The sequence below is a fragment of the Chiroxiphia lanceolata genome, chromosome 22 (genome assembly GCF_009829145.1).
Source record: "Chiroxiphia lanceolata isolate bChiLan1 chromosome 22, bChiLan1.pri, whole genome shotgun sequence".
Taxonomy (NCBI): Eukaryota; Metazoa; Chordata; class Aves; order Passeriformes; family Pipridae; genus Chiroxiphia; species Chiroxiphia lanceolata.
Genome location: NC_045658.1, coordinates 2,980,390 through 2,996,003, shown reverse-complemented (window position 1 = coordinate 2,996,003; position 15,614 = coordinate 2,980,390). Strand labels below are relative to the sequence as shown.

Here is a 15,614-nt window from a genome sequence, read left to right as displayed (position 1 = left end):
GGCACATGATCACAAGAGATTGGACTCCTTTCTAAATGAGTTCTGCAAAGCAGAGATGAGAACTGAATAAACTCTGTGATTTCTGATTTAAATGCAGTTCATTTTGAGGTTTGCACAGAAGTTGTAACTGATCTATATTTAATTTCATCACTTTCTCCCTTAGCATTCCATCTTGGAATGTTCTGCTTTGCTCAGTCAATAATATTTGTAAATGTACCATTCTCTGATGCTAGAATTACAATGGAATGTTTGGACTCAAATCATAATTGTGTATTTATCCTTTTGGGATGTCCTTAGAGAACCAGGCAGTGCCAAGAGCTTAAAAAGACTTTAAAAGATTACTTAGACCTTATTTCCATGCTGTGTGCTTCATGCATCTGGCTTAGAGGGAACAAGCAGTCCAAAGTCGAGTTTTCATTTGCTTTGAATTCTTCTTGTGCCCCATAAGCCTTATTGTTTGGCACCAGCTTTGGTTCACAAACACTGGTTTTGTTTTTCTTCTGTTGCTTGAAACAGCAAGGGATACATAGTCCCTGCTAAAGGTTTTGTGGCAAAACTGCCTTAATTACTGGACCTTGAAAAAGAAAAACAAACACACCAAATAACCCAAAACAAGAGCAGATTAGTTTTTTGTGCAGACACTATTTCCTCTGCTTTTGCAGATCATAGTGGATAGTTCATATTGATGGGTGACACTGTGTAAATGTAAAACAAGAAATGATGAATCATTGATTTACTTCAGCCTGCAGAGGAGGCTGAGGCCAGCATGCCCCAGGCTCACAGAAGTGTAATAACATCTTCAATAACTGTGAAGTGCTGAGAGTGGTTTACATGCTTTTCCAAAGATAGTGGGCACAGTAACGTCCTGGGATTTGGAGGAAAATGTCATATTTCACCCTCCTCTGGAGGATCAGTTTGTGTTACACCATGTAGGCTTAAGTGGAGTGGGGAATGTTTTCTGCTTGCAGCATGTGACCAGTTGGTATGTTCACATCATGACCCAGTGTGGGATGAAAACCAGGGATCCACGTATCTTTACAGAGTAGACCTGGAAGAAATGATCTGTAGGGGAGAAATGCAGGCAGTACCATCTGCTTTGGGGACAAAAAGGGTCAGGGGAGACAGAGGGTATCTGTGACTGAAGGTGGGTGAATGCTCAGCTGACTGGAGCTTTTTGGAGGGGTTCTCCTTCTGTCCAGGCATGATGGATAAAACAAAGCATTAAACAATGCATATTGATGCTAAGTTGAAATATATTTTCAGTACCTACAGTGACAGAACTTTTAGTCAGTAGTGTCAGTCAGAAGGCTCCTACTTGGCTCTGTTGGGAGATGCCAAGTTGACAAGTGAAATCCCCATTTCTCCCACGTGCCTGGTGCAGACTGGCTTCCTTCAGTGCCACCTGGGTGCCTTCTGGGTTGGAAATGGGCAACTGCACTTAGCTGAGACTGATGTGCCGTGCTGCAGTTCTGTTTCAAGGCAGAGGATGTCTGAAATGGGGGAAATGCAGAGATAAAAGGCCAAGTGACTAATTTATTTTGTTCATGGGCAAGTAGACAAAGAGCTCATTATGAAAATTAGGAGGGGGGGGGGCTGGTTTTTAGAAGCCACTTGATTAGTTTCGTGTTTGTTCCACAGACTGTTGTGTTTAGTTATGTTGGCATTTACATGGGCTTGAGGGGGCTTTGAAGTTATCAGGTCACACCTTATTAACAAAAGCTGAGGAGGACAAGGGTGGGTCACACTTTTGGTGTCACCTTTGTTTATCTGGAGACTATTTTCTGTGTGACCCGGGTTAACAGCTCAGTAAGGACCATCTCTGCCCTTCCACCAGTCTCAATATCTCAGCCTTAATGTCTAATATTGCACTTCCCAAAGGAGGCATCCAAAAGCAAGACATTTTGGGGAAAAAGGCAAGTCTGCTTTTGTGCTTTAATGTATTCAGATCTCCCTTAGTCGTTTAAGCTGGACTTAAACTGCCTAAATTTCTGGTGTTCACTCAAGTTTCTGATCCTGAAGTAACTCACCACTGCTGAGGAACTTTTTCTTAATACAGTGATTATCATCTACACAGAGTGGGCAGAGGTGTTGTGCAGGTGTTTGGGGGGTTGTGTTAGAACCCTTAATTTTCCTTAATTTTATAGGTAGATACAACCCTGTTTACTGAAATAGGTTTCAGAAACCACTTCGGGGACAGTATTTCTGAGGTGCACAGAAAAGGCAAAAAAAAGTGAAAAAGTTGTGACCCAGCAGCAAATTTCATTCAGGTGGTGGGTATTATATACCTGTACTTCACACCTGTAGTGGTATTATGGGATGACAGGTGTGATTCAGATCAGGAATCAGGATAACACTGATACCACAGGCTGAGTCTTTATTGCAAACAAGAGTCTAAACCTCCCAGAAATGGTGTGTTGCTCCCTTTCCCTCAGCCCTTAACATCACTAATGCCTGTGAATTGGTCCTTGTTTTATCTTCCCTGGTGTTCCACCTCTAATTGACAAACTCTGGACCACAGAGCAGGAAAGGGTTCAGAAGGGCCCCACTCCCTGTGCTCACTGAGTAACCCTTGGGTTTGGGTACAAATGGTACAAATGGCAACAAAAGTTTGGCTTCAGTCTTTGTTAAATGAGGCCAGAAAACAAACAGGCCCCGGGGAGGGGGGAGGAGGAGCCCTGTCAAGAAGTAATTCAACATGAAGTTCATGTTTTGTAATTAATGTGTGTTGAGTTTAGATTTTGTCACCTGAGTCAGGGCAAAATGGAAACACTTCATGGTACATTTGGTAAATTAAAATCCTTAAATCGTTGTATTTACAGCTGTAATTCAGTGGTATTCTCTAAATAACACAAACAAAAGTGCTCCTGTTTAACTTTGGGTTTACAGCTAATGGAGAGTTTGACTTTTCAACTATGTGCATGGGATTTTTTTCCCTTTTCCTCCTTACTAAGAATAATACACTATTATGTTAAACTTCTCTCTGTACACGGAAACAGAATTGTTATTGATGATTAGGTGTCAGATTCTACTTCACAGAGGAAGGGAAATCTGAGGAAAGACTGGATTATATTCTCTGGGAAAGCTGGGCTAGTAAAGCTGGCCAGTGCAGGGGGGGCAAGGCTGTAAGGAAAGACTACCAATTCTGATCAGTATTAATAAGTTGGTATATTCTTGCTGGCTGATTGTCCAATCATGCACTAATATAACTTCTAAAATGTGTTCTGGAAAAATCATTTTCTAGCCTTGATATATTCCATAATAAGGTTTGAATTTTGAAGGCCTACTGAGCCTTTTAATTTTTATAGCAGCTACTCTAATCCTCTTAAACAAAGTATTTATCCAGGAAAAAAAGCTAACCTTAAACACAGTTCACAGATAGCTTCAGGTTGGTTTGTATTTCTAGACTAATTAAAAAAAAGAATCTACATTAAGTTCAAAACGAGGTCAAGAAGTAATTCAGTCTCTGATCACCATGTTCTGTTTAGTGTCCATATGATCAAGTCACAAGAAAGGTCATGGGATTTCATTTTCATCCCTGTTGTTAAAGTCTACGTGTTTAGATAATTGGAGCCACTGGACTGGTTTGTCTTTGAGCTGGGAAGGAGTATTTCAAACTGGGATGTCGTGTCATTAGTGAAAAAGAAATGCAGCCTTGGAAGAAATGACAGGAAAAGGAGGGGAAGGTCGTCGTGGCATCAGGCACAACGATTGTTTGTCTCGTTCTGTTTTAATCTTCAGTGTATCAGAGTTGCACACCAGGGTTTGTTGTGCTCTGGGGCACACCTGAACCACAGAGGGTTTTCCCTTCACTCATGTGGGTGCAGAGGAGATGGTCCATGAAACCAGGGCAGGTCCTTACACAGCTCTGGGACAGTGAAGTCCTTGTTGTGGAGGAGCTGATCCTGCAGGACAGCAGTGACTTCACCACCACTGCAACCCTGAGTCTCTCTGGCATTCCTGTGGCACCTGGTACGTTCCCCAGCCCCAGTGGAAGACAAAACAAAGCTTTAAATGATCTTTCCTTTGGGGAGGGCAGAGAGGATGAAGTTGTTCATTTATTGAAAGGAGATAAGAATGCTGGTGGTAGTTGAGAGTGGTACAGGAGGTATCCAACTACACATAATCAAAACCCAGCTAGTTTTTGGAGGTTATTCCAGGCAAATGCCTGCTAGGAGTCCTTTCCTATAAAAATATCCTGAATACAAGGCAAGGTTTCAGGTTTTCTGTCTCCTTTTCTTGCCTCCCTCCTTCCACCAAGCTTCTGGTTTCTGTCTGATGACGTCAGACTAAGGGTCAGCAGATGACAATAGATCATTTTTATTTGGTGCTTTTTCACTGGCTCTCACACAGCAATGGTCAGAGTTCCCAGAACAAACCCTGCTTGGACATAGCTGTTCTCTTTTATCTGTGAGCATGTCCCAGTTCTTCCCCCACGCTGTTCAGGGGAAGTGTGAGGAGTGAAAATGCTCCACTCACACACTGAGGGTTCCCCCTGGGCTTTTGGTTTGCAGTGTGTGGTACCTGTGGGTGCTTCTCAGGTCCCCCTGTGTGTCAGGGGCTGCCCCCTGTGCTGCAGTGAGCAGGGCCTGGCTCTCCACTCCTCCCCCAACACAGCCATTTCTACCCTGTGTTGCTAAAAAGAATTTAATTAACTCTTCAAATGTTTCAGTTTCATGACAGGAGTATTTGCCTCGAAGCTTTCCACATATCTTTGCAGAAGAAAAGCTTTATATCTACATAACATTCCTGTGAGGTTTTGAAAGGTTACCCTTGGGTCACTGGCATTGCTTTTGGTACATCTTTCATGGGCTTGGTTTGTTTTGGCTTGACCACTGCACTTGGGCACCTCCTTGGTTTGTGACTGTCACCTCAGGATTTCAGTTGCACAGGCTGATGTAGTTCTGAGGCTTCTTCCTGGCAAAAAGAAGCTGGACAGACTCTGTACGTGTAACAAAATGAGTTGTATAAATCTGTATTTCCCAACCAGGATCTGGGAATTTTCTGCAGTAAGAGCAACCACTTTTGTTCTTTTAATAACAGACAAGGTTGTTATTATTATTATTATCTTGCAGTTTGCTGGGACCTTGTCAGATGGTTTGGGAAAGACCATGGATAACAGGCATCAGACAGAGAGGGAATACATCCGATACCACGCTGCAACCAGTGGGGAGCACCTGGTGGCTGGAATCCATGGACTTGCACATGGTAACCCTTAGCTGCAGTTTTAACTCATTTCTCTCTTAAAAGTAATGATGGGATTGCAAAGAACAGTGGCTGTTACTGCTGGGGGTTCATCTGAAGCCAGGGCAGTGGAGCTGTCAGAGGTTTTATGTTTGAATTTGAGTGGGGGCAGGTTGGGGTGAGGGGACTGTTTGGTTTTAAAGTTGACAGAAACTCCATTTAAGAATCAGGTCTTTTCACGTGTAACTGGAAGTGGAAGCTTTTTTCCAGATTATAAGGAAATCTCAAAGAGCGTTCCTCCAAAACATCAATTTCTTTGTAAAGGTATAAAACACCCACAAAAAAAGGGTTTTTTTGAGGGCCAGACATTAAAATTAAAAATGAGTATGGCTGGATTGTGGCTTTCTTATGTTTGCTTTCAGTTCCAGAAACCTGAGTTTCCTTGGAATCAGTACATCAGTTTAAAGTAACATTTCACCAGTTGGGTTATTTTGTGGTTTTTTTCAGTCTACTAAGAACTAGAGACATGACTTTATGTAAAAAGCACCGGACTAGTCTTAATTTGGCCAGAATCTCACATCAATTTAGTTCATGATTTATCTGTTGAAGAAGGTTAAATCAATACAAGCCAAGTTTAAATCAAATATTTATATTTTGCATCATCTTGACTCGGTTTGTTTAAATGTTATTCTCTTAGTGTAACTGTTGCAGCCTGTGCAAAGCTGAGCTGGCTTTCACTAAAACAGGATCTTTTCTGTGCCGAGAGAAGTCGTTTTGCTTTGGTCATAAAGAGACACTGTAGGTATGAAATGCATCAAGAGAGGTTTCTCTCCTGTGTGCTGTACAGTCTGACATAAATTATATTGGTAGAAGTGGAGGAAGCCTAAAATATGTCAGTCTTTGCTGAACAGTCCATTCTAAAAGCACTTCACTGTGTTGTTTTATCCAGTAATTAGCGTGACTGTTCTAGTCCTCATTCTGTGGCGTTTTTAAATGCTTCCCATTCAGCTTTTTAAAAAAGAAAAGAACTGCTAATTCCTACATTTCAACAGACAGGATTTAACCATAAACTATAGTTACTCAAGAGGAGGGATTTAAATAGTTTGGGCTTCTTGAGTTTGGCCGTTGAGGTGCTGCCTGGTCTGTACTCCACTTACAGACCTCAAAAGCTGGACAGGAGAGGCTTGAGCCAGGGCACTAAAAACTGATATTCTAATTAAGGGAGATGTGAAATCTGTGAAGTGTGTTCTCAGACACAAGTTCCAAGTCTTTTGAAGCCTCAGCAGGTTCTTGGCTTCTCAGAGCATTGAGGTTCTTAGGAAGGGAAACGTGCACAGAAATGGCTGTTGGCATCATCACAGCAAAGTCACTTAAAGTGCCAGTTTAAAATAACTGACTTCTTCCAATGGAGAAATGCACTTTTCTATTTGCTGTCTCAAATTGTATCAGCTTTTGTCACCTTATAAGTGACTGCTTCACCTGTGCAATAGATGAAGACTGTGTGTGTAAGTGCAGCTGGAAACAAACCAGTATAAAATATTTTAAAATACACATATTTAGTAATGAATTAAATCTTTGAGGGATATTATGGTCTGTAGGTATGTGTGTGTATGCTACATATACAGCAGGGAAAGTTATTGGTTAATGTAATTTGGTTTGAAACATAAAATAACAATAAATCATGTAGGCGACAGGATCAGATGGGACTTTTTAGAGGCAATAATTCTGGCCTAACTTGCTATTCTTGTCTTTGCCAGGTATCATTGGAGGACTGACAAGTGTCATAACTTCCACAGTGGAAGGTGTGAAGACAGAAGGAGGGGTCAGTGGTTTCATATCTGGCCTTGGGAAGGGGCTGGTGGGCACCGTGACCAAACCCGTGGCCGGAGCGCTGGATTTCGCCTCGGAAACGGCTCAGGCCGTGAGGGACACGGCCACCCTGAGCGGCCCCAGGTCAGCAACCACTTCATATTCCTGAGCAGTAATACTGGGAAACCTGCTGCAATCTCTGATCTGATTATCTTTCCTCAGGCAAAGCAACAATAATTTAATCAGATTTACTGTGAGCCCTGATCAGTGCTGTGGCCCATTTCATTCCATTTGATTTTGTTTAATAGATGGCATTTGCTGATACTGTAACAAGGGTGAAATTTGCACAGAAGAGCTGCAGCATAAAATAGGAATTATTAAGCTGCAGCATTAGATCAAGCAAAATTTTTAGAATAGCTGTCTGTAATGAGATTAAACTTCTACTGTAGAATCCTCATGGAGAGTTGAAATGAAGGAGTTCTTCTCCCTGCTCTACCTCCAGCTTCCATTTAACTGTGGAAAAACAGCTCTTCAAAGGTTTGAAGAGTTCAGGCATCAACATATTGTCATTATCTTCTCATTTTCATTTTGTACACTAGTTCTCAGTTATAAGAGGTGTGGCTGGGTGCCCTTTTGTGCCCATGGTTATTTGCTTCCCCATCCTCCCATGGCTGTGAGGGCTCAGCACATCAGGGTTTGGTTTCTTCCCTGTGGTCAGTTACAGACTCTACAAAATACTGATGGTTTTGCTCAAAGTAAAAGAGTGTTGATTAGCACTGACTGTGAGTGTGGCAGAGAAGGGCCAAGGGAGAAGAGTCTTTGTGCTCTTTGTGGCCCAGAGTTCACTTGATGTGATAAGTTCTGTTGTGTGTACATGACATTTCTGTGCTGGAGAAGTGAAAGAAAACCCTAAGTGGAGTTGTATTGTCAGAAAGCTTGGTGAAAAATGTTTGCAAAATGTTGGGGATTCTGCTTTTGGCTTTTCCATTTCCTGTGTTTTATTATGCCACTCTTGGAACCCCGAAGGGTCTACACTGGGGATTGAGTAAGGAACAATAAGCTTGATGAGGTGTGAGTGAGGTGTAGGAAGCTTGAAGAATGACCCGAGGTGTGCTTTGCTGTGAAAATGGAAGTGTGTACACGTGTGTCTTACATATTTGGTACTTACCCTGATTCGTAAAACCGAGAGGCCAAGGATTGCAATTTGGTAAGTGCATTTACATACCCAGAATTAAATGAGAACTCTAAGTGCATCCCTGAGAAAACACATCTAGTGTTTCACTTGTACATGTCTTAAATTTGTGACTGTACAGATTGATTGATGTCAAGGTGGGGAGAAGCACACCTGGCTGTGCTGTAGCTGAATTTCTGACCCAGCTCTGGGTCTGTTATAGTTTGTTTCAAGACACACATATTCTTAAAATTCATGGTTTGACATACTTCTGTGAGACAGTGATGGTGTTATAACAGTTGCCAAACTAGACAACAACTGGGAGAGGGAGGGTGAGAGGCCCTCCAGGCAGCCTGATCTTGGGCTTGTGTTTCCCGTGGGACATATTTCCCTGTAACTTCTTAACTGTCAATTAAGAGAAGAGATTAAGACAGATGAGCTGAACCATGTTTTGGTTCCACTAGATTCTGAAATACTGTTGTCACTGAGAAATTATTTTGGTGTCTACACACACCCTGCAGAGTTTCTGACCCAACAACCTTCTACAAGAGGAAAGGAGAAAGAATGGAAAAAAAAAAGAACCCCAACCTTTCCCAAGGTTACTCAATCACTGCAGTTCTCCAGTCCACAAAAATCTGATCAAAACCTTTCTTGGATAAACAAATGTGCCTGAGAATATGTAGATAATGTGAGAGGGGGGTAAAAAAACCCCAGAAAACCCACCTCCACCTATAAGCAACTTGGCGTTCGTGTTTTGTTTGGTGTGGGGGTTTGATGTGCTTATATAATGAAGCAACCAAATGGTTCTTCTGGGGGTTTAAAAAAAAAAACCAAACCCACACAACAAAGGGTTTGTCCTTGTTTCAGGCTGCTGTGCACCACTATCCCCCCGCCGCATTTGTAACTGCTCAAGTATGTGTGGTTTGGAATGAGAGGAGAACAACGTTCCAAACCCAAGCTCCTGGCTCCACTTGAGTGTTCTGCTGGAGCCTGCTGGGCTGGGGAGGCTCTTCCAAGCTCAGCACACAAAAGCAGCCAGCCCTGATGGATGTGAGTGTGTGACAGTGACTGATCTGCAGTGCAGTTTGGAACACTGGGAGTTCCTGAGCGTGGCAGGAGCAGTTTGACCTGACCCCGAGACTGACTCCGTGTGTGCACGTTCCCGGTGCTGGGGCAAACCTGAGTCAGCCACTTAATTGCAGTTGCATTTAAATGGCAGGATATGTGACTGTAAATTACAGGCCCCTTGCAATTCTCTAATTACGTGGCTGAATTTTTAAAAAAGCTCCGAATTTCAGCTGCCTGACTTTGAACCATTGGATGAGGTTTGAGTGGGATGAAGAATTTTAATTGAGGTCGTGGGCTTTCCTAAAAGACGTGCTCTAATTCCAGCAAAGTTCCTGAATGGAACAGGACACTGTGGCTAGTGTTCCTGTGATCAGGCTACATGGACACGAGGCTTTTTTGGCCTCAAATGTATGGATTTGTACTGAGACAAGCCATGTGTTGGGAACATGGAGCCAATATGGCTGAGGCACAGACAATGCCTTTAGAGCCTAAGGGGTGATGGGTTTAAAGGATTGAAGATATTTCTTTAAATCTGACTTTAGGCTGGACTGTTTCAAGGCTAATCTTATTAACTTATTATCTAATCATATCATTTATTATGCTTGTTATTTATGAATAAATCTGCCTTAATACCTTTAGTGCAGAGGAGAGCATAAAACAGTTGTTGACAATGCAGCATACATCTAATTTATAAACAGTTAATGCCTGTGACTTGATACCTTTTTTGAGTGGGTTTTATGTGTTCCAAGTACTCCAGTGTCACATACAAGAGTTCTGATTATTTCCATATTTGTCATATACTGCCAAAAGTCTTAAAGACCAGTTCAAAACAGGAAAGCTGTTGTGTCTCTGGATATGCTTGGAGAGCTCTCGCCTGGAAACGTGTTTTACATCCTAGTGCAGCACAAGTAAAGAACATTTATATTTAGATGTGTGTCTAATCTAACAAGTAGTGCAGGAAACTGCCTTTATGGCTTTCTCTCAGGCTTCTGCCAGGTCAGTGCGAGTTTAAGATTATTCTTGGGCTGTTGCTACAAGGGTTTGTGTTCTTTTCTGAGTCACAACATGAAAATTAGAAGTAAGGAGATAACTCCATGACCCCCCCCAATTCCAATGAATTCTGTCTGTGAGCTAGACTGTACTAGTAAAGAACATGAGATTGGCAAGCCATTAATGGTCACAGAAAAGTGTTATGTAAATATTTGGTTCTTTTAAATGTACTTCCCCTGGAAAGCAACAGCCTGTGCTGGTTGTTCCTTTGCTCTCCCCTTCCAACACACCACTGGGAGATGTGCAGTGAGGTTTCAGAGTTGGAGACAAAGTCAACAGCAGGTGATTTTAAATTAATGTTTTTTGCCTTTGTGCATCCATGTCTCTGTTAGCTGTGATTTGTACAGTAAGGTCAAAAGCAGTGGGGTTGAGAGTATCAGTGACAGTGAGAAGTAGAAAATATGGACCTAATTGTATGGAGCAGTAGGTAAAATAAACTGCCAAGAGTATATTCTCAAGGTTCTCAGGTTTTACTGGTTAATATTGCTTGAACCTCTGCATGTGTCCCAGATTCTGTCCTGACCTTGGACTTGATCTAGATCTGACTTTTAGAGTCTTTACAGTAATATCAGTCATTTATGGGCCACAGTTCAAGGCCATATATCAAGGAGACATTATTCTCCTGGGAAGCCCTTCTTAAGATTTGCTTAGAAGCCAGAGAGAAAATACATTTATCACTCTAATCAGTGAATTACTTGAGCAGTGATTTCCTTCATATCCTTTCTTCCTTTTCCCAGTGGGATAGCAGGTATTCCCTATAATCTTGGAGCAGGTTTGTCCCTTTTTCTTGCTCTAGAGCTCTTGCTCTTGCTCTAGCTTGTTTGTCCCAGCCCTTGCACAACTGTAGCCAAGGGCTTTTCCTCAGCATCAGCCCAACCTCCCATCCTCTGTCCAACTGGATCTTATGGGTTTCCATTCCTCTGTTACTGTCTGGGTTGTTCCACTGCTTTTATGGAGCAGCTTTGAAATCCCCCCAGTGTGCAGGTTGCCATCAGTGTGGTGTGAAAAGAGAGCCAGGCTGTGCTCTCCAAGCCATCCAGAATTGTGTTGGCTGCCTTTACTGCCCTATCACATTGCAAATGGATATCTAGTTTTCTGCTTGCTGTTCTCCCAACCCAGGAGGGGGGTTTTTTTATGTTTTGTTTTATTTTACTGCTTTGCAGCTATCTCCTTGTCATTTAATATTTGCCTTCTGGATTATTTTTCCCCAGATGAACCAGGTTGCAATTTTGCAGGTTGAATCCCATTTAATTTCCTGCCATGTTTCTGACCTCTTCAGGTCCTTTAGTACTTCACTGTCCTCACTGGAGTTTTAAACACCTCCTTATTTGTCCTCCAGATTTAGTTTCACATCACTAGATCCTTGAAGTTAAGCAAGCCTGGGGTTTTGTCTGCACATTTTTCAGCACCTCAGTAGATGCTTCTTTTACTGTGACAAGTATCACCTGCTCAGTGTTCTTCTGTTAAGTTTTATTTTATCACTGGTAACCTGCTGTAGTTCATTTGGAGAACCTGGCACTGCTCTTGAAGCGTCTCCTCTTCATTGTTGATTTACTTACAGTAAATGTGGATTTCCTTGTGGGAGAAGTAGTTCCCCAAACTGCAGCCCTGTGCCTCTTCAGGCACGTTTCATCTCAAAACAGGCTGATTTCATCTCAAAACATCCATTTCTGTATGAAAATGCACCAAAACCTGAAATGATTTCTAAATAAATGAAGCTGCCCTTTAGCATAAACAGAAAGTGGTTCTCTGTTCCCTTTGCCTATTCAAGGAGTGCTTCTATCTGCCATGAGACACTTCTGGCTTGTACTTGTAACCCTGGTTTTCTATTCTATAGCTCTCTGTAGGAATGTGTTGGGGGGTTTTTTTGGTTCTCCTCAGGTTTTACTTTGCAAAGGAATGACTCAGATGAGGGAAGTGCACACGTCTCATGCTGTACATCAAGGAACTAGGAGGGCTTTTTGTCAGAGAGGGCTCAAGTGATTCTTTGCCTGGGAGTGGAATCCTGTCAAGACTGCTTTGCATGCTCACTCTTCTTAAGGGGAAAGTCAACTTCCTCTTAAAGCTCCATAGGAGGAATTCAAGCAGTTGAGACTTGTGGTGATTCTTCTGGAGCTCCTAAAATCAGGAGAACTGAGGATGGAGTGCAGTTCCACCCTGCATTTCACTGTACTTCTGAAGCTCTACATGCTCATACAGTGACTAATCATAAAGAAGTCAACCTTTAATTAATAAAACTTATTCTTTCAAGAAATAAAAATATAATTTTGAAAGGGATATGACTTTAGAAATAAAGGAGAGTGGAGTTACAACCAAGAACTTCTGTGTGAGAAAGAAATACAGGGAGGAGGTTTTTTCCCCTGTGCCCTCCTCCAGCACTGACAGGCTGGAAATCTCACAGTTTGTTCCCTTTGCCTTCCTCCACTGGAACAAAGAGCTGAAGGACAATTCCTTGGAAGCACAGGCTCTGTTCTTCACAATAAAGCAGAATTTGCAATGCATGACTGAAGAAAATAACTCTGATACATGTAGTTTTCATGTTTTTTTTTAATCCACAGGATGCAGTAAAAGAAAGATGAACCTTTAAAACGTTGAGTTTGCTTAATCATATTTTATTGCAGAGCCTATAATTCTAAAGCCACATGTATAAAAATGTCAGAGTTTCTAGAACATTACATTGTCCATTGCTTGTGGCCAGCAAAAGTCCAGATGATTTGGAAAATCTGCACTGACATATCCCTCTCTCTTTCCTTTTTAGAGGGTTGAGTGGGATTTGGTTTTACAGCAGGTACCAAACTCTAACACTTTTTTGTGCATTATTGCAAATACCCACTGTATGTCTGAATAATGTTTCCAGGAGACTATTTCTAAGTGTCTGCAATACCAGAGACCATTTATATTTGGAGCACTCAGTTGTCTAGGGTTGGTTGTCTTTGTCCCCTTTTTTGACCTTGACTCAGTTTAACTATTTGGAAGGAGTGGAAGTAAAAACCACAGTGTTTGGACCTACAGCAGCAACATAATCCTTCATTAATATTATATAGATGTGGTTCCTTTCACATCTGCTCTATAGGAATGTTTTTATGTAATAAGAGGTTTAAGGGAAAAATAAGCAATTATGGGTTAGGCAATGTTTAATCATACAGGTCTTACACTTTACATATGTTACACTGATGAGCCTCTGGAGATTATGAGCTAGACTTGGAGTAGCAGGGGCTGAGAGAGGAAAACCTCAGAACAACCCCCTTACCTGTTTGTAAAAGACCCTTTTCCAAGCCCAAGGGTTCAAGTTGCTGAGGCTGTTCACTGCAGCTCCCTCACATTGTGCCTCTGGGGTTTTGTGCACCCCACCTTTTAGCAAAGAAGCTGTAGATGGTTTAAATCCCAAAAGGGAGGGCTAAACCTTTAGTTAAGACTTGTGTAACTTTTTGCTTTGCCGTGACAGAATGTATTAAACTGAACACAAACCTGGCTTAAGAAAACTGCAGTCACTGGGTTCACCACTGGTGACACATCTGTTGGCATTAAACAGGGAGGCTTTGTGAGGGACTGGCTGTCATCCTAAATCCCAGCAGCTCTTCTGTGAGGAAGAAGGGTTTCCCATTAAAACATTAGTATTTAACTTGACATTTGAGGGCAGAAAGACACCCTGGATGCTTTCAGACTGTGGTCAAGGGAGAGAGGCTCTGGAAGGGAATGTTGTGAGGGGAGGACTGATGGAGAAAATGGAAAACATTGAAGTGAGCAATGCTGAGGAGTTACCTGAGCATAAAATGTGAGGTTGTGTTTTTCTTTAGATGTCCATTCATTAATAGCAACAAATAGTTTCATAAAGATAACGAATGCAGAGTTCTTACTGTGGTGGTCTCCACAACCCCAAAATATTAACCTGTGCCTTGGTAAGTTCATCTGTAAGGGCAGGTGCATTTCCAGCCCTGGGAAAAGGTGCTGCACCCAGCAAGCTGTGCCCAGCCAGGGTTAAACTGCTGCTCAGGCTGGGGTCAGAGCAGACACCAGAACCAGCCTGATGGCACTGTGGGCACTCACTGCTTTGGAAAAGGTGTGAGTTAGTGAGGAAAAGGTGTTGTGTTGGATTAGGCTGGTCTGGTGTGAAAAGAGAGGTGGCTGAAAATGGACATTGTGGGCACAGTACTTGCTCCCTTCCAGTGCAACATGTCTGGAGGCCATGGAGAAGTTTCTTGGGACACACAGACTTTTGCAGTAGGTGACTAATGTTTTCCAGTTCGGTTAAATCCAAGGCACTGTCATGTTGGCCTGGTGTAGTCCATCAGAAATAGAAGTAATTATGAACTTCCTTCTGAAAAGAGCTGATAAATCCTTTGTTGGATTTACCACAGATTTATTCTACTACTTAAACTTAGCATGACATGAAGCATTTGCTTCACAAAGTGGAATTCTTCCTCAGTGTGCCCACTTCACAGTATTTAGCTGTTAACTCAAAGGAATGCAGCTAGACAGGGAGAAAGTTTTATGTCTTCTGGAAATACTTGTATTTCTAGAGCCTGCATGTTCTGTCTAATTATCTTCTATTTCAGCCAAAGGTTTTGGGAGCCAAGGCCAAAAGGGAAAAGGAACACCTTTTACTCTGTTGCATGTTTTCTGGTATTCATGTGGTTCTTAGATCACAGAATCTCTGCTAAAGGATGCTGCTGTCTTGTAGTATTCTGTGTAGCGCTTGTCTTGGGTGGAAACAATTCCAGAGAGCTGCTGATTTAACTAGCCTGCAGTGGTGCCTCCTAAAATAGAATTGGAGAGTCTCTGGAAAAGAAAAAAAATATTATATTCATTCATTAGCATCAGGAGAACCAAGTACAAATTCATCAAAGACTGGGCCATAAATTATTTGCAGTTTCCATTCACAGATCTGCCTGCTCAGAACGAGGTGGGATAAGGTGGGAGCGTCTGCACCTCAGCAAGGAACAAAAGCTTTATTCAAACCAGCTGGAATGTCCTGAGTTCTGCAGAGAACCCGTCGGGCTCGAGCCCCACGACTGACAGACATCTCATCCACATTCTGTGGGTTTTCATAATCTTCTGGCCCATTTTCTAGGATTTTCAGTTCATAAAAATAGCAGGAAAGACGAAACTGGTGTAGTGCAATAGGAGTATAGGATTTGTTTATTTACTCATTTCTAAGGCACAAATGGCAGGAGCTGCTCCCCAGTGTGACCTCCTGGCCTGACACAGCTGCTGCTGGTGCCAGAGGGGTGAAGTCTGGTACAACGGGTCTGGGCCATTCCTGGGAATGTCTTACTGGTCTTAACAGGGGTGGAGGTAAGCGTGGATATTTTGTGTGCTGAACAATGAGTCCATG

General features: G+C 42.3%; 1 protein-coding gene across 6 annotated transcripts in view; it reads left to right on the top strand.

The window, feature by feature from the left end:
• Positions 1-15,614, top strand: part of VPS13D (vacuolar protein sorting 13 homolog D) — a 92,970-nt gene that overhangs the window by 64,309 nt on the left and 13,047 nt on the right. For all 6 annotated transcript variants that reach the window (XM_032708832.1, XM_032708830.1, XM_032708829.1 and 3 more), the window contains 2 exons: positions 5,073-5,205; positions 6,939-7,134. In XM_032708832.1, the coding sequence (XP_032564723.1) occupies positions 5,073-5,205; positions 6,939-7,134 (329 nt within the window). The remainder of the gene's footprint in view (positions 1-5,072; positions 5,206-6,938; positions 7,135-15,614) is intronic.